The sequence below is a fragment of the Diabrotica virgifera genome, chromosome 5 (genome assembly GCF_917563875.1).
Source record: "Diabrotica virgifera virgifera chromosome 5, PGI_DIABVI_V3a".
NCBI classification, from domain to species: domain Eukaryota; kingdom Metazoa; phylum Arthropoda; class Insecta; order Coleoptera; family Chrysomelidae; genus Diabrotica; species Diabrotica virgifera.
In genome coordinates this window covers 208,486,134-208,510,301 of record NC_065447.1, presented here as the reverse complement: position 1 = coordinate 208,510,301, position 24,168 = coordinate 208,486,134, and the positions used below count along the sequence as shown (strand labels likewise).

Below are 24,168 nucleotides of genomic sequence, written 5' to 3'. Positions count from 1 at the left end.
GGGGCCAGATTTTGTTACTCGGAGGTTTTTGGGTTCGCTGAACAATAATACGCCATCAGAACCGACCCCCCGGTGCTCTGATGCTCAATGATGCCCAAAAACGGACTTCATTTGCAAAAAAATTCAAAAATTGCATAAGAAAGCTGCACTCTTCATCTTTAAAACGTATTTTGATTTTTGTCAACAGGATACTCTGATTAAAAGACATCGAATTTTTACCGTTGAACTAATACAAATTTTATTTAAAAAGTTGATTTCGAACACGCAACTGACATTCAAAATCGCCGGTCGCTTCAAGCGTTGTTTCTGAGAGAACGGTTCATTCTACACAAAAAGTGCTAATAAACATTTTTGATCAAAATTATCTCATACCGTCAATTCTTCTTGTTTAAAACATTTTTGTCTTGGTAAAAAACCTGTTCGGCGTTAAAATGTATCTATTATATTTTTGCTAAATTTTGGATGGATTTGAATGTGTTTACCTAATTCGTAGAAGAATTTTAACATTTGATTTTAATACAGATTTCAGCCCTCTACAAATAGTTTATCGTGACTTTTGATGTAAAATAATTAGGGAAGCAGTAATTCAACAGCTTACAATTTTCCATTTAGTTTCCTATGGTCCGTTTGACGATACACCACCCGGTATGTGTCGTTTAAATACACAGGGTGTCCCGAAAAGATTGGTCATAAATTATACCACAGATCTGGGGTCAAAAATGGGTTGATTGAACCTGACTTACCTATATACAATAGTGCACACAAAAAAAGTTACAGCCCTTTGAAGTTACAAAACGAAAATCGTTTTATTTTCATATATCGAAAACTCTTAGAGATTTTATATTGAAAATGAACATGTGGCTTTCTTATGGCAGCAACATCTTAAAAAAAAATTAAAGTGAAATTTGTGCACCCCATAAAAATTTTATGGGGGTTTTGTTCCCTTAAACCTCCCAAACTTTTGTGTACGTTCCAATTAAATTATTATTGTGGCACCATTAGTTAAACATAATGTTTTAAAACTTTTTGGCCTCTTTGTACTTTTTCGATAAGCCAGTGTTTAACGAGATATTTTGAATATTTTTCGAATTAACCACATATTTGTATATGGTTAAATACGATTATAGGTCTGGATCCCGCGTATGAAAAAAAAGTTGATTAATAGCAAGCTGAAAATTTGTTAATAGCTTAAGGGTGTCTAGTGGGATAAACTTTGATATATGGGAACACTGGAACAGGGGCAGTTTTAATTGTGGAACCTGTCATAATTCCTGTCATTTGACATATTCTACATGTTCCACTTATTAAAACGCCCATTTGGTGATAAATAGCAGTCAGATTTTTGCATGAGAATTTAATCTCTGTTCGGAGAGTTTAAGTCTGTTCTGTCGGACAAAATAAATGTGCCGTTTTCGTGGTCTGACCGTTCCAAATTTTTAAAACTGCCCCTGTTCCAGTGTTCCCATATATCAAAGTTTATCCCACTAGACACCCTTAAGCTATTAACAAATTTTCAGCTTGCTATTAATCAACTTTGTTTTCATACGCGGGATCCAGACCTATTATAGAAACCTGTTAATAATCTGAAAATGTATTTATAATTTATATTTTAGGTATATTTTGAAAAAGAAGCCACATATCGATAAAAGGTGACTTATCAAAAAAAGACTAAGAGACAAACAAGTTTTAAAAACACTATGTTTAACTAACGGTACCGCAATAATAGTTTAATTGGAACGTACACAAACATTTGGGGGATTTAAAGGAACAAAACCCCCATAAAATGTTTTTGTAAACATATTAAAAAAGAAGGTGCATCTCGATAAAAACTGGCTTATCGAAAAAATACTAAGAGGCAAAAAAGTTTTAAAAACGTTGTGTTTAACTGAAGGTACCACAATAATGAATTAATTGGAACGTACACAAAAGTTTGGGGGGTACGGGAACAAAACCCCCATAAAATTTTGATGGTGTGGACAAATTTCAGTATAATTTTGTTTTAAGATGTTCCTGCCATAAGCATGATACATGTCCATTTTCAATAAAATATCTCCAATATTTTTCGATATATTGAAAAAAAAAATGATTTTCATTTTGTAACTTCAAAGGGCTGTAACTTTTTTACGAGCACATTTGTACTAAGGTAAGTTAGGTTCAATCGAACTATTTTTGACCCCAGAATGTGTGGTATAATTTATGACCAATCTTTTCGGGACACCCTGTATATTTACCCCATTTAGGGCTATCCTTATCAAAGTGAACCTACTTCATCATTTGTCTATAATCCCATAGAAATCCCGTTTAATCATGGAATTGATACTAGTAAATCAAAATGCAAAAACAACGTTCGTTTAATTTGTATTTTGAGAACGATTTGCGAAGTGAAAATCAAAATGTCAAAATAAACATCGTTTACATTAAAATTTACAATATCTGCATTTGCAAAATTCCTAGTACTCCAAAATTCAGGCAGGTAGTGAATATATTCCACTTTTACAATGAATGATGATATCAATGCTAGATAACAAGTAAACTGAAGCATGTATTAAAAAGACTTTCAGAGCTCTTCACTTCCCATTATTCAAAAAAGTGGTTGAACAAATAACTGTTCTAAAATTATATTAACACCTTCAAGCACTCTAATCCTTGTGATTGTATGGCGTTGCGTGCGTGTATACACTACCTTCTAAAATTTATTACTGGTTTCCAACAAACATCTGCTGCTAATTTATCAGGTCAGTAAATATAACATACTTTCTCGTACAATTTTGTCATTTCTATTCGTTCCGTAGTAGATTTTTGGAAAATGCGTAAGATTTAATAATAAAAACCATCTTTTCATATAAATTATTTGCATATAAGATTTACGGGGTACCGTGAAGGTATTAATTAACATAATATTCAAAACGTGCTTGTCCACATTGTCTAGTTTCAGAGTCAACAAAAATATTGACAATTTTATTAATTTCATACGAAACTATAAATATAATGTTATATTTTTAAACTAAACTAAAATCAAAGAAGTCAAAGTTATAAATAGTCGAGGCATTGAAGCACAAAAAAAGGCCTTACTGTCGATTTTTGGCGCAGTAAGACGGATTTTAATGCAGTTTGGTGTGTTGGATTCGTGAGAATGTCAGGAAATTTTGTGAACTATGTGAAAATGTAATGAATAAGAAATCTCAAATTGCATTTGTGCATAAGAAAAATGCATTTCAAAAGTGCACTCGGTAAATACTGGGAAAAATTGACTCAATTTTCTTACTCGGGGGTTTTTGGGGTCGCTGAAAATGAATATGAGGTCGGCGAGAGTGTGCAAACTACCTGGTGCCTGCAGCGGGTGTAATAAACGTCTTCCTCTGGACTATTGTGGTAATTTATCATATAATTGGCTTAAACTCATTACTCGGGGGGTTTTTCGGGTCGCTGAAAATGAATATGAGGTCGGCGAGAGTGTGCAAACTACCTGGTGCCTGCAGCAGGTGTAATAAACGTCTTCCTCTGGAGTATTGTGGTTATTTATCATATAATTGGCCTAAACCCATTACTCGGGCGTTTTTGGGTCGCTGAAAATGAATATGAGGTCGGCGAGAGAGTGCAAACTACCTGGTGCCTGCAGCAGGTGTAATAAACGTCTTCCTCTGGACTATTATGGTAATTTGTTAAATAATTGGCCCAAATTTGTTACTTGGGGGTATAATATTCTGCAGTTGTAAGTCAGACTGCGGCAACTCATGCGGGTGCAGGAAGCATGGATTAGTTTGTAATTTAGCCTGCAAAAATTGTGCAGGCTCTGATTGCACAAATATTGCATTAGACTCGAGAGAGGAAGGCAATAATGAAGAAGAAGATGATAATGATGAAGAAAATGAATTTTAAAGATAAATTATGATAAATTTTGTATAATGAACTTTATTAACCATAAATATATTATAATAATAAAAATTTATGTTTATTTATAATAAAAATACCACCCTTTTCGATCACTATAGTTACATCGAAGAAAACAGATTACCCCAAAAACCCCCGAGTAACGAGTTTAAACTAATTATATGATAAATTACCATAATACTCCAGAGGAAGACGTTTATTACCCCCGCTGCAGGCACCAGGTACTTTGTACACTCTCGCCGACCTCATATTCGTTTTCAGCGACCCCAAAAACCCCCGAGTAAGAAAATTGAGTCAATTTTTCCCACTATTTACCGAGTGCACTTTTGAAATGCATTTTTCTTATGCACAAATGCAATTCGAGATTTCTTATTCATTACATTAGTTCACAAAATTTCCTTACATTCTCACGAATCCAACGCACCAATCCGCATTAAAATCCGTCTTACTGCAAAAAAATCGACACTTCAATCCTTCAATGCCTCGACTAAAAGTCTGCAATTCAATAAAATATAAAATAATAAAACTGAAAACCTTACTGTTACGGATGCTGGGGCATGAAGATGAGGGAATTCTACAATTTACAATTCAGAAACTCATCGCGGTTGGAGCTACAGCGCGGAAAAGTTCCAACGAAAAATGGACTAAAAAGTTTTGAAACCGGTTAGGGGGTTGTAGCGCTCTCTGAACGAACTGAAATATAAGACGGCTTTGGTTTCGTTTTGCAACTAAATGAAAATGTTTATTCATTTTTAAAATCAAAAACTCACCGCTTGCAATAAAATTTATCACCGCTTATCATCAACCGGAGTATGGATACCATCATCACTATCTTTATCTAACGCTGCTCTAAAGAGCTCTCTTGAACTACACTTAAATCAGTGCCTTAAATTTTTCAACCATGACACTGTCCTTATTTCTATACTCCTTCCTCTTCTTATCTTTCCCTGTATTATCAATCTTAGCATTTCATATCGCTGTCATCTTATTACGTGTTCCAGATATTGTAAGTTTCTTATTTTTATTGTGCTTATTATTTCGTATCCCTTGCCATTTCTCGTATTAGTTTCGTGTTAATTTTTTCTGTGTCCATGGTATTCTAAGCATCTTCTGTAACACCACATTTCAAATGAGTGTAGCTTGTTTATGTGTTCTTGCTTCAATGTCTAGCTTTCAAGTCCATATTGCAGTATCGAAAACAGGTAAAATCTCAGAGCTATTAAGCTGGAAATACACGGTCAATCCATTTGGAAACAAGCCAGATGGCTTCAGTCAAATGGATTGACGGCAAATGAAATTGGTTACCATTCCGTATTTGACATGATTCAGTGAAGACGGTTCTTTTGTATGGTGTGAAGACATGGACTCTTAATACACAATGTCTCAATAGATTGGAAGCATTTGAAATTTGGGCATATCGAAGAATGCTGAGAATCTCCTGGACGGACAGAATAACCAATGAAGAAGTACTAAGAAGAATAGGGAACAACAGGGAGATACTGGATTCCGTCAAAATAAGAAAACTGCAATACTTGGCACTTGGGTCATATATAACACCTGGTGACAGATATGAACTCCTAAAATTAATAATGCAGGGAAAGATTCAGGGAAGGCGCAGCATAGGTAGAAGAAAAATGTCCTGGCTGAGAAATCTCAGAGAATGGTTCGGATGTAGCTCAACTGAACTCTTTCGGGCTGTAGTGTCAAAAGTTAGAACAGCAATGATAATTGCCAACCTTCGTCGCGGAGATGGCACGTACAGAAGAAGTGAAAACGCACAATATCGGATTCCGAAGAAGAACTCTTACTTTGTGCGGCTGCTGTGTGTCATCATATAATTATAAAAAAAGAAAAAAGAAATGGTGCAAAGAGTTGTTGAGAAAAAGGAATACCTTCACGCAAGTGAACTTATTAAACGAATTGTCTTTGGAGGCAAGTGATTGGAGAAATTACCTGAGGATGGACGAGCCAGCATACTTCAAATTACTGGAGCTCGTTACTCCACTAATAAAGAACCAAGACACCAATATGAGAAAAGCTGTAACTCCTCATTTGCTTTTTGTATCGCTTTCTGCGTCGGGTATGACTTACGAGGAACTCAAGTTTCCAACCGTAATATCTTCGCAGGTTTTGGAAGTCATAATACCAGCGACATGTAAAGCAATTATTCTTAGCATATTGCAGGATTTTATGAAGGTTTTGTTTATTTCTATATTTCTTCTTAGTACAGTTCCTTGAACTTATTAATAAAATCAATTAATGATTCAGGTCCGTTTGCCAAAGTGGTCAGTAATTCTACTCTGGGTCTGTCTTGATTCGATATTCACTACAAAGCACGCTCGACGTCTCATCGTGGAATGAACGAAAAATGGACGTGAGGTTGGACATTGACGGGAGCGTGCCGCGATGGCATGACGCGGTGTATCGCCACTCACGAGCATAATATGGCTCAATGAATTACGAAACGAATCGAAATCCTGCATAGGGATTACGTACACTCGATACGCATCGTATCCGCCATGTTTTCCCGTAAGGCGCTGTGGGAAAACATGGCGGATACGATGCGTATCGAGTGTACGTAATCCGGGCCCAGATTTTGGCATCACGCCTAAAAGGAAATCGTGATTCAACACTGACGATCAAAATTTGGCTGTATATCACGCCATTTGACACGATGGCATGACCGTGAAAGTCCAGCTTAACTGTCAGTTCTAATATACGGTCTGTATTTCAGAGAATTCTTCTCATTTTTACAAACGCATTTCTTGCTATTTCTATCATGGCCCTTTTATTTATGTTGTTTGATTGATATTTTCTGAAATCCATGTTCCCAGGTTTATTAATGCATGTCAGGATTTTTTTGTAATTTGGCAACAATGTCAACTTTGATCTGTGACGTAGATAATGACGTGCAAAGGTATTTATACTGTACCAACCATACTAAAGTTAAACCTATGTTAAATTAGATATATGTAATCAAGAATCAAAATAAGTTAATCATAACAGACAACAGAAATTTTGACGATCTGGAAAGAATATTTTTGTGGCCAGTTGAATATTTTTAAGGGTTATAGTATATAAAAATTTTCTTCTTCTTCTTCCTTCTTGTATGTAGGCTTTAAAGCCTGTTTCTTCTTCAATATTAGCCTCCTAAATTATTTAACAACGTAGAATGAAGTAAACACTTCTGTTGTATGTAGGTATATTAATTTATTATTAAAATTCTTAAAATTTATCCACAAGGGAGTGGAAGTACAAAACGTTTTCGGTCAAAATGACCATCATCAGTGTAAACCTGGAAATAAGTGAACCACTTAGATTGAAATGCAAAAGGGTGAAATTTTGACAGTTAGAAAAAAAGAAAATGTGGTTACTTACGTCCAGTGTACAAGTAGTTGAAACTAGCCACTTCAAAAGGTGTAAAAACCTCTAAATAACATTATTGCTACATTATAAGCTATATAATAATCGACCTTAAGTCGATGTCTTAAGATTATATATTAACACATGTGGATGTATGTCATCCTTGCTCGGAAATTGCACAAGGTTAATGTGCTCAGGTGAGAGGTTAACAACCAACTGATTAGACAGAATGGTGCCTGAAATTTTATGACAAGATGTCAAGCAAGATAGGTGGATTGATCCACATCCACATGTGTTAATATATAATCTTAAGACATCGACTTAAGGTCGATTATTATATAGCTTATAATGTAGCAATAATGTTATTTAGAGGTTTTTACACCTTTTGAAGTGGATAGTTTCAACTACTTGTACACTGGACGTAAGTAACCACATTTTCTTTTTTCTAACTGTCAAAATTTCACCCTTTTGCATTTCAATCTAAGTGGTTCACTTATTTCCAGGTTTTCACTGATGATGGTCATTTTGACCGAAAACGTTTTGTACTTCCACTCCCTTGTGGATAAATTTTAAGAATTTTAATAATAAATTAATATACCTACATACAACAGAAGTGTTTACTACTTCATTCTACGTTGTTTTAACGAAGGTATAGAGCCAACTACAGGGTTTACCCCCTTTTAAGTTTTAAATTATTTAAGTTATCGCACCATCTTATTCTTGGTCTGCCAATACTTCTTCGTCCATTTGGTGACTTATCTCCTGCCATTCTACTAATGTGTTCGTTCCACTCCTGCTTCCGTTTTGTCACCCATCTATTTATGTAAATATGTATTTATTACTATTTATTATTAATATAAAATTTTTATATTTTTTTATTAGGTACCTCAAAAAGGTTTCTTGTTCATTGTAAAACACATGGGATTTTATATATTCCTCCGGGCGGTGTAATGCCCGATATAGAAACATAAAAATAGTTATCAGCATCTGCTGGAACTATTAAAAAGTCATAATAGTCTGTCATCTATCTATACCATAGTCATAAAGAGAGAAACTAAATACAATAATTATTACTGTTAATGAAATAACATATGTATTGAAACACGTTGAATTGAAATAGGAAGTATTTTCCGTTGTTCTCTTTGGCACCAAAGAATCAAAATGATGTTTTTTTTTGTAATGTTAAACATAACGTTAAACATCGAAGCATGAAACTATCCTTTTCTTGATAGCCGAATAAGGCGGTTTCATTTCCCTTTTGACATTTGACTCCATGCATTTCCTTTATCCTTTTTCCGTAAATTCGTACTTCTTCCACAGAAGAACTTTTATGTGTTTATACAAAAGATCTTACAACATACAGTTGGAACAAAACAAAGGACACCGAACAGTAAAGCTTTATTAAACATGAAAACTGAAAACAAAAATCTAAATAATATGAATTTTAAATTTTTATTAAACAGTTCTATAGGTACTTTCATAGTAGCCCTATCCTGTTAGAGCCATTGTAAATAATAATTCTGGCACTGCAGAATTAGTTGATATCAATGCTTTCAACATTTGTTCTCCATATCGCTTCTTCTTGTTGTTATGGTTCCTATCCATTTCGGATGTTGGCTATCAGCATAGCTATCACAACTTTGCTTTGCAGCTATTCTGAATAGTCCGGTTGTAGACGTATCGAATCACTTTCCCAGGTTTTAAAGCCAAGCTATTCTTTTTCTCCCTAGTCTTCTCTTTCCAAATAGTTTGTCCTGAAGGATGAGTTGCAACAAGGCATATCTCAGTTCCATAATATTGCCAAATGTCCAAGATATACAACCAACCAAAAAAGAAGATGTATTTAGTGATTTTTCTAGTGACTTTCTTGAGTGCGAATCTGTCTTTTTAGTTTATTCCTCTCGGTTTAAAAACAAACCATAGTACCAAAAAACAACTTGTTTAGGAAACTTAAACTTGAAGAATACGAAAAAAATATTTATGAACCTACAAAAATATTTTATTTACTAAATTGAATTAAAAAAACTCATAAATTTTAAGCACCGTTTTGATACTCCTACACCATATGGTTACCTAGTTTTTTCAAATATTTTCAGTTTCGCCAATATTAATAGGGGTCACCACATCTTAACCTAATTATGTACCTCCACTGTCAGATAAAACACGCGAGAAATATTTTTAACCAAGCCGTGAATGTAACAACTATTACATAACCATTAAATTGATCATTGCTACATGATTCACAGTCTATCAGATCTAAGTATAAAAAATAATGGTAGAGGAGCCCAAGCGGGGATTTTTGCAGTTATGTACTCGATCGCGTCAGATTATCACATGGGGAGAAACCTTGTACCCTGTAAATGTACATACATCTACCATATATTGGCTCTTAATACAGGGGAGTTCGTTAAGGGGGTCCGAAAAAAATCCATCCTTAGAACAACTCGAAATCGTCAGATAAGGTAAGTTAGTACATGCAAAACAGTGTATAATTAAAAAATCTGACGATTTGAGCAGGGCGTAAGGAAATGGAAGAGTCACAAAGTTTCACAAAAAAAAAGAATGTGTGTGTACTTTGTACGCACGTAAGAAGTTATACTTCTATTATATGATTTAACACTTTAACTGCCAGGTAAATTCAGGGTAAATTTTGTACCGGGTCTTCTGGGCCAAAATATTTTTTCATCTTAATTACTCTATTTGTGTTTGTTTTTAGCAAAAATCATAAAATCAGATTTGTTTTTTGGGTATTTTTGTAAAAATTGCTGTGTCCTCATTTGGTGCACGTAGCCTGCAATTGTTAAATTGTTCCTAATGTCTAATTGTAGGCCATGAGTACCATAGATGGACACTAATTAGTCCGTTATATTAGGGAAGGTCCCAAAAGAAATCCTGCAGCCATTGTCGAGTACAATAACGTAAAAGCATTTGTGAACATGTCAGATGAAAAGGCAGCTTACTCAAACTGCTTACGAAAATCTGTCAAATGGTACATAAAAGTGACATTTGAGATGATTACTGGTACTTCACTGGTGAATACTCTAATTATTTTCAATAACATCAACCAAAGCAAAAAATGTCAGTTATAAAATTCAAAGAAAATGTGTGCATGCAACTTCTTGAAAGTAGTAATCTACTTCTTCCTGTACAAGTTCAAGCCAAACATGAACTTACTCAAAATGCTTTGAACAAAAGAGGCAGATGCACGATTTGTTGCAAAAAAAACTTTGAACTCCATGGTCGAAATTATGCTATAAAAAACACAAAATGAATAACACGGGTATGCAACGAATGTGAAGACAGCACTTTTATGTGCTTAGAATGTTTCTTTGCCAACCATGTTTTCACAAAAAAATAACTAAAACATGTACAATAAAATTGACCCTCAGTACCTAATTTTGTAGTTAAAAAATACTACATTATTTACTTTTTATTATAATCTGCTGTACTGTCATAAAAATAAAAAAAAGTTAATGTATATGTAGTTAATTTTCATTTTATTATCCCTTATACCTTTAAAAATTAAAAAAATCCCAGGATATTTTTAAACGTTATAGTTCTACGCCAGACTCAATGATATTCCCATTTAAATACACGCTGAAACATGGCTGAAACGCTGATAAAACCTGTGTCCAATATATGTAAACATGGCAGAGAAATAAAATTGCCTGTGTCCATATATGGTACAAATGGCAGTTAAAGTGTTAAACGAAATTAATATACTTTTTATTTATATTTTATTTAAATATTAAACTAATTTATACTTACTACTTCTCAAACATTTTTATTAAAACAGTGCCAAAAATTAAAATAATAAAAGAATAAAACACATACAAACACAAATGATTTCTGAACATTAATTGTCGGAAAATTTTTTAACTAAATACGTATTTTCTGAAAATAAAATTATATAATAAATATACTTACAATCATAAAATGTATAAAAAAAATAAAAAAATAAAAGTTTTTACTGGGATTCGAACCAGCTATCAGCGCGGTTGGTATATTGGGGTTCATTCGCCACGGAGGCAATGTGTCATTATGTGCGAAGATCGACTAACTAAACGGATTAGGCTTTTGACATTTTTGAGTTAAATTAAATTATTTTGATTTTGAATTGAAATGATTTAGAATTGAACAACAAACCATAGAGTAAGAAAACAATATATTAGGTGAACATTGATAGAAATTTTGATGGTAATCAAATTATGTAAATAAAAGTATTACATACTATGTATTTTGGTAGGTTCAAATAGGTAGGTACCTATGATACATTTACAATTATTACGTACCTGTTGCTTTTAAAAACTATTTAAATGTCATTACAAATATACACTTTTTTGTTTCTGTCCTCACAACAATAAAACTAATATATTATACATTTGTTTACCTTCATATTGAACAATTATTTATTATTGACAGATCATTTCAACACCCAATCAGAGCCCGTATAACGACTAATACCATACTGTCAGTGTGCGCATGCGCGCAGATCAATATAAATTCACCCTCAATCTCAATCGCGCCTAAAGAAGTATAACTTCAAAAAGCGAATATTTCGCGAAATGAACGTCAGATCGAAAAACTAAAAAATACGTGTTCAATATTTCTACCAATATCTTTCGAATGATACTAAACACGACCCCCCACGGAGAGGGCTGGGTAAAATTTTAAATACGAACCCCGCGATATTTCGCGAAATGAACATCAGATCGAAAAACTGCAAAATACACGTATTCAATATTTTTGAAAAATCTATAGAATGGCACCAAACACGACCCCCACGGAGGTGGGGTGGGGGTTACTTTAAAATCTTAAATAGGAGCCCCCAATTTTTATTACAGATTTGGATTCTTTACGTAAAAATAAGCAACTTTTATTCGAGACATTTTTTCGAATTATGGATAGATGGCGCTATAATCGGAAAAAGCGATTGTTGGAAATGAAAAATTTAATTTAAAAATTAAAAGTCCCCCACTTTATGGAAAACTTAACTTTTTTTGGATTTAGGACCTACTCTTCACAACCCAATAGATTCCCATAACGCTCGAGTAACTGCACATTTAGCATACTTTCCTTCCCTACTATAATATTAGCAATTACCATTTTATTTTTGGGATATGGATTCAATTTAGATACTACAGGAAATTTATTTCTAAAATTACGAAACGATAAACAGTAGGATTTGGCAGACTTTCAATTTATAATTTGAATTTAAAATGTTTTTATTGTATATTTTGAAAACACTATTATTTGCACTTCCATTCAATAATAGCAGTCCTGGCGCTCCATTTATGTTTTTCGTGTATTTATTTCTTTTATCTTTTACTTTTGTAAATTGTTCATTGACATATTTGTATTTGTTCAAAACCAGATATATCATAGAGAATCCTTTTCTTGGTGACTGAACGATTTGATGCGCAATGCCAAGTAATGACATCATCATGATCATGCAACCTCTTACGTCCTCTGCTGGACATAGGTCTATCACATTTTTCGCCACCCTTCACGGTTCTGTGCGTCTTGTTGCCATTTCTTTCTTGGACATTAGTTTAATCTCGTCCATCCAGTGTGTTGGTGGTCGTCCTCTGCTGAGTTTGTCTTCTCTTGGGCGCCAGTCAATTAGTTTTCTGGTCCATGTTGAATCTTTTAGTCTCGCTATGTGGCCTGCCCAATTCCATTTCAGCTAGGCTGTGCGGGACATCAGTGTGCGTCTTGTTGCCATTGCCATTGTGAATCAATATTTTGGCCGAACAAAATCACTAATGACGAATTGTGGAGAATAACAAATGAAGAAAGGATAGAACATACAATAAAAAAACGGAAATGGAAGTGGATAGGACACACCTTACGAAAACCAGCAACAAATGTTGCTAGACAAGCTCTACATTACAATGCTCAAGGCAAAAGAAGAAAGGGTAGACCATCTTATACGTGGAAAAAAACAATAGAGAAAAGATGCAAAAAAGATAGCAAAAAACAGAAGAGAATGGAGAAAACTAGTAAACAAAATAGGACGGAACCCAACAGATGATGCGTGGGACTAGCGACCTCACCATCATACCTCATGCTACTTGAAACACCGCAAGGTGCCCTTTGCTCCACTTGGAGATGTATGATTACGATGATCGTCACCTACGCTTCCGAAACTTGGACCATAAAAAAGCGTATAAGTTCATTTGAAATCGCTATTATGGCTCACATCGCACAAATACTTAATAATTTAATATTAGCAGAATTCAACATAAAAACTAGACTCACCGCAACTACCAACCATAATATACTGAGATATTTTGGACATATAACAAGAAGAAGAGAGGGCATCGAACGAATGATATTTGAAGGCAACGTAGCGGAAGAAAGATCAAGAGGAAGATCCTCAGTACGATGGTCGTACCAAATAAAGGACATGACTAATTACTCATTCTCCCAAGCAAAACAACACGCGCAGGAGAGAGAGAATTGGACAGAAAGAGTCAAACAAATTACATGACGCCACTACATCTTTACCAGTGAGAAAAGATAGAGGAGGTATAAAGAAAAAGTAGATTTAATAGCCCAATAAATGACCGTTTTGGAGTGTAATTTCCAGGGGCAACTCCGAATTGCATGAAAATTTGGATTTAGGTTTTACTTACCCTCCACTTCAAAGTTGAATTTGTACCGTTGGTTGCTTTTACTTGGGGGGGTGACATTTACCCCTTCTCGGGGGGTGAAAAACGCGTATTTAAAATAAGGCCGGAAATGGATAAATTGACTTATTTTAAGCACCTTTTGTTCTATAAAGTTTTTTACGAAAGTCAATACTTTTCGAGTTATTCGCCATTTTAAAATGTTGATTTTTCGATAAAAAAACTACGCTTTCAGGCCGTTTTTCCCAAAAAGTTAATATTTTATCGAAAAAAATATATTTAGTAAAAGTGTAGCCTATAAAAACACGAAAAAATGTAGCTCATGAAATATACGTTCTTATTCGTCTAATTCCAAATCGAATAATTCAACGCGAAATCACCGAAGAAAGAAGCGTTTTTCGGGAAAACCTTATTAACATTTTTGAAGTATCGAAAAAAATCTTATTATTTGTTTTTTACAAAAGTTTACAACATGAAAAATAAACGAGTTACACTGAAAAAAAAAGTTGGCCCCTTTTTTTGGTAAAATAAATCGTGAAAACCTCCCTCTATTTAGCACCCTAAATGAAATTAATCGTTTGGCTTTACCATCTATTTTAACTGTATGTGTATTGTTTATATGATCTGTAAGTTTGATTGGTTTGAAGTGCTTATTTTTGAAAACATTTGGTTTTATAGTAAAAACAAATTTTCTAAAAATTTTTGAAAAATTTCATTTTTTCAAAATAACTTAAAAAGTATTAGTTATAAGAAAAATCTTAAAGAGTAAAAAAATGTAGGTTTTGCTATTATAAATATGCTAGTTTTATTTTGTTTCTCCGTAAGACAAAAATTGGTTAAGATATGGCTGTTCAAAATTTGCATACACTCGTGATTAGTGACCCATTCAAGCTTTCTCAATTATAACCTTTCAAAAATAAACACTTTAAACCGGTGAGACTGACAGATCATATAAAAAATAGAAAGGTAAGTAAATTGTTTGTAAAGCGGTAGCGATTAATTTCATTTGGGGAGCTAAACACGGCGAGATTTTCATGATTTTTTACAAAAAAAAAGAGGGCCAACTTTATTTTGAGCGTAACTCGCTTATTTTTAATGCTAAAACTTTTGTTAACAATTAAAACAAAGCTTTTTATAAACACTTTAAAAAAAGTCTAAACGGGTTTATCCTGAAAAGGGCTTAATTTTTCGGTGATTTCACCTTGGAATATTCGATTTGGAATTAGACGAATAAGAACGTATTTTTCATGAGCTACAACTTTGTTTTTACTTGATTGATAGACTTTACTGATACACCATTTTTTGGGGTTTTTTAAGTTACACTTGTGCTAAGGATATTTTTTTCGATAAAATATTTACTTTTTGAGTTATTTGCGAAAAACCGTCTGAAAACGTAGTTTTTTTTGTCGAAAAATCAACATTTTCAATGGCAAATAACTCGAAAGGTATTGACTTAAGTAAAAAACTCTATAGAACAAAAGTTGCTTAAAATCAGTCAATTTATCCATTTCCGGTCTTATCTTGAACGTATGTTTTTTCACCCCCGAGAAGGGGTGACTCTTACCCCCCAAGTAAAAGCAACCAACGGCACAATTTCAACTTTGAAGTGGAGGATAAGTAGAACCTAAATCCAAATTTTCATGCAATTCGGAGTTGCCCCTGAAAATTACACGGTATCGCCGAATTTCCTGTTCATTTACTGGGCTATAAGGCTCTATCTTCTTAGCGAGCATCATGATTATTTTATTACTGTTCACTACTGTTCTGAAGAGATGGTTATGTAGATGATTGATTGAACCGTTCCCTGAAATGTAGAACAACCACCGTCCTCTCATGACATAGCTAGGATATTCAAAGTTCTTGAATATTTATGTCATCAACTAGTTCTGTTAGTTTTAATAGTGTTCGCAATAATACATATTGATTGGTAAAATAATTCTACATACGATACGATCAAGGAATGAGTTACAAGTTACAATACCTAATCGTGAGCACCCTATTACTCATCCATTGGACGAGTTTATACACTCGTGACTAACAATTCAAAGTATGTATTAAGTATTAACATTTCTGACTAGGCCCGTGATTGAATCATAAACCTCAAAATCTACACGCGTCAAAATGTGTCTGCCAGACACTGCCATGAAGCCGACACCTGTTTTGTATACTGCGTTAAATAATTCGATAAATACTTATGTATCATTATCATTATTACTCAGGAATTTCAGTAACTCGATAAGATTCGTCTGGGCCAAGAGGTTTTCATTTTCCATGGTTTTAAAAATACCAGTTCCTTCAACTTATAATAGAGGGCAAAATTGAAGGCAAGAGAGGAATAGGACGCAAGAAAATGTCCTGGCACGGAAACATAAGGCAATGGACAGGGATTAACGACATACAAGCTCTGATACACGTTGCAAGAAACAGAGAGTTAATGGAAAATGTGACCTCTAACATCCATTAGTGGATTTGCTTCTGAAGAAGAAGAATGTTTTTAAACGCGTATGTCACTTCTTCGTTTAGTATTTTCGGGACACTTTCCATTTCTTCTGTTGTTTATCCGGGAAGGGATAGCTCAAAACAGGCGAATATGGAAAACACAAGAGGGGGCCTATGTCCAGGACGTGACCAGAAGAAGCTGCTAAATAAAAAGTTACATTCTACACTGAATGACGAACATTTAATTGAGTGTGTGAAGAAATACCCAGTTCTTTATGATATCCATGCTGGTTGGACTGCCTTTCGTCTTTTCCTTCTTTCATCTTTTACCAACGCTACACGGTGGTCCTTTTTCATAATCTATGCTTGCAAAAGGTATAAAATTCATCTTTAAATAATTGGTTCAAATGACACTCATTGAATACCTAGATAACCAGGTAAACAAAATAAATCGTTCTTAGAACTCAACTTCCACCTCGAAGTGAACAATTAAAACCGAAAGTTGTACTTCTTTACCGAACTTACGCTCAGTAGTTTCAGGCAATTTACCAGCGCCCGCGCCCTTTCAAAGTGAATTTAAGTGTACCTAAAACTGTTATTTTAATATTTTTTTTAAATGGAAGTCAAGCGAACAGGTATATTTACAATAATTATAAAACAATAGTTGTACCTTTGTTGATAAAAAAATATTTGATTGTAAAGATGATGATAGATTAGCACTAAAATAAGAATTTGTAAATATTTTAATAGAGTAGAACTTTTGGGATTGTTCGGGATTGTTGCTAAACTATTTTTTTATTGTTACTTTATTTATTTATCTCTCAGAAAAAGTTACTCTTGTGTGCTCGAACGTGCTCTTTCTATATTTTTTTAATTTTTGTAGGTTATTGTATTTTACATTATACAACAATGTTTTACCTGTATACGAATTTTCAGTCCCTTATATTTAGTCTAAGAGCTGGGAGCGGATTTTGTGCGTGATAAGTAATATCGAAAAACTATACGGGGATATATTGAATTAATTGTGTACATGACTTTCCCCAACGGCCGGAAACCAGAGTGGGGGAGGAGAGTAATTATAAGGGGTCAAAGTCGCGGTTTTTATTATTTTTTTTGTGACGCTAATGATGGAGATAGTGCACCAAAATTTGGGAATAAGTAGATCATGACATTACTAAGTAAATTCTCTAGAGGCGGATCGCTACGTGGCGGGCAAATGTTGTGATGCGTCACAAAAAAAGTAATACAAACTGTGACTTTGATCCCTTAAAACTACCCTCATCCCCAACTCTGGTTTCCACCCCTGGAGATTTTGCTTAGTTACGTCATGATCTACTTACTCCCAAATTTTGGTTCACTATCTCGATCACGAACGTCACAAAAATCTCTTATAATTTTTATATTCATCCCTGCCCCCATCCCTTTGTCGGCACGCAACGTTCCGCCCCTGGAGATTGTACTTATTTACGTCATGACCTACTTTTCTTTCTCGATCATGAGCGTCACAAAAAAAAATAATAAAAACCGTGACTTTGACTCCTTATAACTACCCTCGTCCCCCACTCTGGTTTCCGGCTCTGGGGATTTTACTTAGTTATGTCATGGTCTACTTATTACCAAATTTTGGTGCACTATCTCAATCACGAACGTCGCAAAAAAAACCTTTATATTTCTTATATTCACCCCTACCCCCATCCCTTTGTCGGCCACGCAGCGTTCCACCCCTGGAGATTTTACTTAGTTACGTCATGACCTACTTATTTCCAAATTTTGGTGCATCTCGATCATGAGCGTCACAAAAAAAATAATAAAAACCGCGACTTTGACCCCTTATAACTACCCTCGTCCCCCACTCTGGTTTCCGGCCGTTGGGGAAAGTCATGTACACAACTAATTCAACATATTCCCGTATAGTTTTTCCATATTACTTATCACGCACAAAATCCGCTTCTATCTCTCCGACTAATTGTGGTGTAATACTTTTGCAACCATAGATCGCCAGAAAGGACCACTGTGCGCTACTGCTGTCGCTGGCAATTTCAGGTTTGTAAAATTCATATTTTAGATGCACTCAAGACACTCTCAAATAAAGCCCAATTTATCTTATACCAAGGGCACGTAGACCACACGGTTGTCTTACGAGGAACGTTGAAGAATCATCTAATATGAAAAGCATTAAGGCTGAATTATCTTACGACGGGACGTGGACGGCACGTGCACTCAACGAAAAAGGTGCGTAATATCAATAAAAATGTTAATTCAGACAACAAACGCAATACTTAAAATTTGTCCAATTCTTGGTTTTATTGGAACAAACAAAGCGATGTTCATCAATTCATTATTTTCGTTAGTTGAGCCAATGTATTACGTTTACTGAATGGATGAACATTCATTATGTATACCATAATATCACTTTATTGATATTACGAACTCTGTTCATTGAGTCAACGACCACTATTCATTGAAACAACAACGTCGTTAATTGACCGACGAACGTATTTCGTTTATTTCTACAATTATTTCCGTTTATTCTTACAATTAATTCCATTCATTCCCACAATAAATACGGTTATTCTTACAAGCAATTCTATTCATTCTTACAATCAGTTTCGTTCATTCCTACTATGAACGTATTTTATATTAATAATTACTGAATGCATTAGCCTTTAGTCCCAATGTATGATATTGATTAATAATAATTTTTTAAATCCCCCTTTCTTTGTCCTAAACCTAATGGACTTATTAACTTATTTATTTTTAGCACATAAGCAAAACGCTCGGACAGGTCGATTTTTAAAATAATCAAAGTATATTATAACATCAATGTTTCGAACTTTACACGATCCCTCTTCAGGTAACAGGCACAACTTTGATTTTTTTAAATGGGAAAGTATATCATGTGACAGCTCATTTAAAAGCGTTTGAAATAGTGATTCCAAAAATGTATATCACTTTAATCCTTTTTGAGAGCGCAGGTGCAAAATTTCGATCGAATTCTTTTTAAACGCATTCATTTTTTTTTGGAATCCTGAGAAAACTAATACGTATTTTTGAAAAATTTAAACGCAGAATAAAAGATTACATTATTACCGAGGGCTGAAAGTCCCTTAGAATAAACAAAAAGGTTCCTTTGAATGGTATATTTGAAATTAAAACTCATACTAAATTTTCTCTTTTTCCCCCCTGTGACTTATTAAAATAATCATTATAGAAGTTCTCAGGGACTTCAGACCTTCGATAATACTGTAATATTTTATTCTGCGTTTAAATTTTTAAAAATACTAATTAGTTTTCTCAGGATTCGAAAAAAATTTAAAAAGAATTCGACCGAACTTTCACGATAATAGACACACGAAAACTTCCTTCTACTACGGACTACACTTGGAAACGAAATGAAATTATTATTCGGCACTTCGGCAGAGGCAACAGCATTGTTCAACAAAGAATTCGTTTTTAAACAATGGTAACACAGAGAAGCTAGGGGTATCACGATACGGAAAAGCCGTTACATTTCAAATGGTCAAGCAAAACATTTATTGTCTCAACATTTGTACATTGTTTTAATGAAATCTGTACGTTGTCACGATAAACCAAGGCAATTGCTTGTCATCTACGAAATCAAGAAAGTGAGTTGCTGCCAGGATTAACATTACTTATTAAATATACGAAACTAAGTAATTGGCTGAATAAATTGAGTGTTATTGATTAATGTACTCTAGTTATTTTCACAATTATTATTCAATCATTGTGACAATAACCAAATACATCCGTCAATGTCTAAAAGTTCGTTGAAACAAAAAATTAAATTGTTGTTACAACGAAATACTATTCAATAATCACTGTTAATCAATATTACGAACTAAATTTTTTTGAGTGTGCCGAAGAACAATAGACGCAAATAAATGATTTTCATATCACACGATTCTTCAACGTGCTCCCTAAGACAGCCGTATCGTCCACGTCCCGTCGTAAGAAAATCAGCCTTTCGCTAGTTCTAGTTTATCGTACAACAGAACAGGGCGACGACGGGGACGTGTGTCTTATACTGTTCTACGGAATGTGCCGTCCAGTTTCCGTCGTAAGCTAAATTTGCTTAAAACTAATTTAGAAAATGAAATAAATGGCGACTCGATTCTAGTTTTCTGTTGACCTAGATATCAAAATATCAAAAGGCACCGCTGGGAAAATATTCCAAAAATGCGGTTCAGAGAAACTATATGAAACGAGTCTTTGTACTCTCATACAGAGTATGGCATTAGTAAAAATACAAAAATAGACGGTTTAGTTTTGATTTAAATCTGTCTCCTGCCATCCCCCGATAGCGCTATTTCTAGGTCTACCTTTTGTCAAGGAGGCTATGCAAGAAGACAAATTTAAATCAAAACTTCCGTAGTTCTCGGTATACAATAAAACTATTTATACCGGAGTAAGGTTAGAACGCCCTCTAACGGGGAATAAGTGAAATAAATGGCGACTCGATTCTAGTTTTCTGTTGACCTAGATATCAAAATATCAAAAGGCACCGCTGGGAAAATATTCCAAAAATGCGGTTCAGAGAAACTATATGAAACGAATCTTTGTACTCTCATACAGAGTATGGCATTAGTAAAAATACAAAAATAGACGGTTTAGTTTTGATTTAAATCTGTCTCCTGCCATCCCCCGATAGCGCTATTTCTAGGTCTACCTTTTGTCAAGGAGGCTATGCAAGAAGACAAATTTAAATCAAAACTTCCGTAGTTCTCGGTATACAATAAAACTATTTATACCGGAGTAAGGTTAGAACGCCCTCTAACGGGGAATAAGTGAAATAAATGGCGACTCGATTCTAGTTTTCTGTTGACCTAGATATCAAAATATCAAAAGGCACCGCTGGGAAAATATTCCAAAAATGCGGTTCAGAGAAACTATATGAAACGAGTCTTTGCATAGCCTCCTTGACAAAAGGTAGACCTAGAAATAGCGCTATCGGGGGATGGCAGGAGACATATTTAAATCAAAACTAAACCGTCTATTTTTGTATTTTTACTAATGCCATACTCTGTATGAGAGTACAAAGACTCGTTTCATATAGTTTCTCTGAACCGCATTTTTGGAATATTTTCCCAGCGGTGCCTTTTGATATTTTGATATCTAGGTCAACAGAAAACTAGAATCGAGTCGCCATTTATTTCACTTATTCCCCGTTAGAGGGCGTTCTAACCTTACTCCAGTATAAATAGTTTTATTGTATACCGAGAACTACGGAAGTTTTGATTTAAATTTGTCTTCTTGCATAGCCTCCTTGACAAAAGGTAGACCTAGAAATAGCGCTATCGGGGGATGGCAGGAGACAGATTTAAATCAAAACTAAACCGTCTATTTTTGTATTTTTACTAATGCCATACTCTGTATGAGAGTACAAAGACTCGTTTCATATAGTTTCTCTGAACCGCATTTTTGGAATATTTTCCCAGCGGTGCCTTTTGATATTTTGATATCTAGGTCAACAGAAAACTAGAATCGAGTCGCCATTTATTTCACTTATTCCCCGTTAGAGGGCGTTCTAACCTTACTCCGGTATAAATAGTTTTATTGTATACCGAGAACTACGGAAGTTTTGATTTAAATTTGTCTTCTTGCATAGCCTCCTTGACAAAAGGTAGACCTAGAAATAGCGCTATCGGGGGATGGCAGGAGACAGATTTAAATCAAAACTAAACCGTCTATTTTTGTATTTATAATTTAGAAAACCCGTGCAGCGGCCGGAAACGACCCGTCGTAGCATAAGGCGGGATTTATGTTAGGACGGGGACGTGGACGGCACGGCTGTTTTACAGGACACGTTGAAGAATCGTCTGATATGAAAATCATTGGCTAGTTTATCATACAACGGAACGGGACGACACCGGTGAGTGACGTGAGCTTTCTATTGTTCTACGGCATACGGCACATATCGTGCACGCCCCGTCTTAACATAAATCAGCCCTAAATCAAACCCCCGTGCGGAGCCCGGTTATTCCACGGCCCGTATCATACACGTCCCGTCCTAACATAAATTAGTCCTTAGGTTCTTTTCCAATCTTTTAGCATGTTTCCTATTCTCTCTCCGTCCTATCATTATTTAGTTATGGTTTTCGTTGAGTCGTCCCACTTGAGGATAGTAGTGTTCTTCTTCTTCCAGTTTTTATGTGTAAACTAGTGTAAGTTTCTTCTCATATTTTACTATCAGAAATTTTATTTGTTTCTTATCTTCATTCATTGATACCATTATTTATTTTACTCGTTTTCGTGAGGCTATATTTCTAGATGTCGATTATATTGCTTGCATTTCTTATTCATTCGTATTATCATTATCAAATTAGATATAATAATAATCGAGTCATTTATTAATGGCTTCAAACTAATTACCAAAACAATAACATTGTTGCAGCTAATGACAGTTCTTAAAGTGAAAGTACAAAATTATTGTAGTAGTCTTGAGATGTTTTCGCTCGAGTAAAAATACTTTACCTACATAAAAATAATCAACTTTCTTCTGTAGGGTGAGCATAAGACAAGACAAATATATTAAACATAATATATTAGCAATGTGAGCATAGTATAAATGCAAAATAGATACCTATGATACCTACATTATTTGCTATCAATATCTTAACATTGTAACAATAATTATTATATTGACATTTTTAGTTTTAAACGTAAAAGGAGTCACATACACATTCAATATTAAAATACCTTTTATTTACCTAATGATACCTATTCCTATTAACTTCTTATTTTACTCTAGTAAATTATTTATTTTAATAAATAAACAATTGAAAGAGAAACAACTAATCGCGATATAAAACATCGCAGGATTTTGTTTTGAATTCAATTAATTTAAATATAACTCCAACATACCTGATGAAAAGCCAGTCCAGCAACAAACAACAAAAACAATACCCCATCAGTCTTCATAATTAAAGAGACAGGTAGGTAGGTAGAAACGACACAGGTACACAAAAGCCACACACAACTAACTACATAACTATTTTCGAACGCAACAATTTAACTGGTACAAAAGCAAAACATAATGACACCACTGTTGGCACTAGCGAAAACGTTTATTTTATATAAACGACATTTCAGCGAAATGTGTCCACCTTTTTCGCGTGTAGTTTCAAGTTCTTAACTTCTGACACACAACGGTTAGAGGTTGTTGCAGTGTGAGTGAGAGGATTTGATTTCCCATTTTCCCCTACTACCATATCGCCGACAAACTCTTGACGGGAACAAGTCGCGGTTACTTCTGTACCATACACACGTTGAAAAGTTGTTCTCTACAGTGGCGTAGCGTAGCAATGGGCGGAAAAGTCAAAATAAAAATAAAAAAAAGAATGTGTGTGTACTTTGTACGCACGTAAGAAGTTATACTTCTATTATAATATAATTTCAACGAAATAAATATACTTAACAGGTCATTTGTATTTTATTTAAATATTAAACTAACTTTCTTACACTTACTCTTTTCACTTTTAAAAATGTTTTATTAAAACGATACCAAAAATAAAAAAAAAAATAATATGAATCGTCCGGGATTTGAAGCTATATGAGCACTGAGCTATATTCCTTCGCTTTGACAGGCTACAAGATTTCTCATACATACTGACAAATTTAATAGACCAAGTGAAGTATACAAAAATACTTTAAATATACTTACCTACTATTATTATAAAATATCCCGAGGAAGACAAATCCAAAGACACAAAAATTATAATAAATAATACATTTACTAAAAACACTAATGGTTCTAGTTTCTTTTATGGGTAGACGGATTACGGATATGATATTTATACCAATGAATTCTGTTTCACTTACTGAT

The 24,168-nt window shown here is 34.3% G+C and overlaps 1 protein-coding gene across 5 annotated transcripts in view; it reads right to left on the bottom strand.

Moving 5' to 3' along the window:
• LOC114336805 (tyrosine-protein phosphatase 10D) overlaps positions 1-23,531 on the bottom strand; it is a 365,560-nt gene extending 342,029 nt beyond the window's left edge. For 3 of the 5 annotated variants that reach the window (XR_007698103.1, XM_050650570.1, XM_050650571.1), the window contains exon 1: positions 23,208-23,530. Coding sequence is in view for 3 of the 5 variants with exons in the window: in XM_050650570.1 (XP_050506527.1) it covers positions 23,208-23,264 (57 nt within the window). In the remaining 2 variants the exon portion in view is untranslated. Of the gene's footprint in view, positions 1-23,207 lie in introns of all 5 variants that reach the window. The other 2 variants (XR_007698102.1, XM_050650569.1) reach the window with 1 other exon arrangement.
• Between the last annotated feature and the right edge of the window lie 637 nt (positions 23,532-24,168).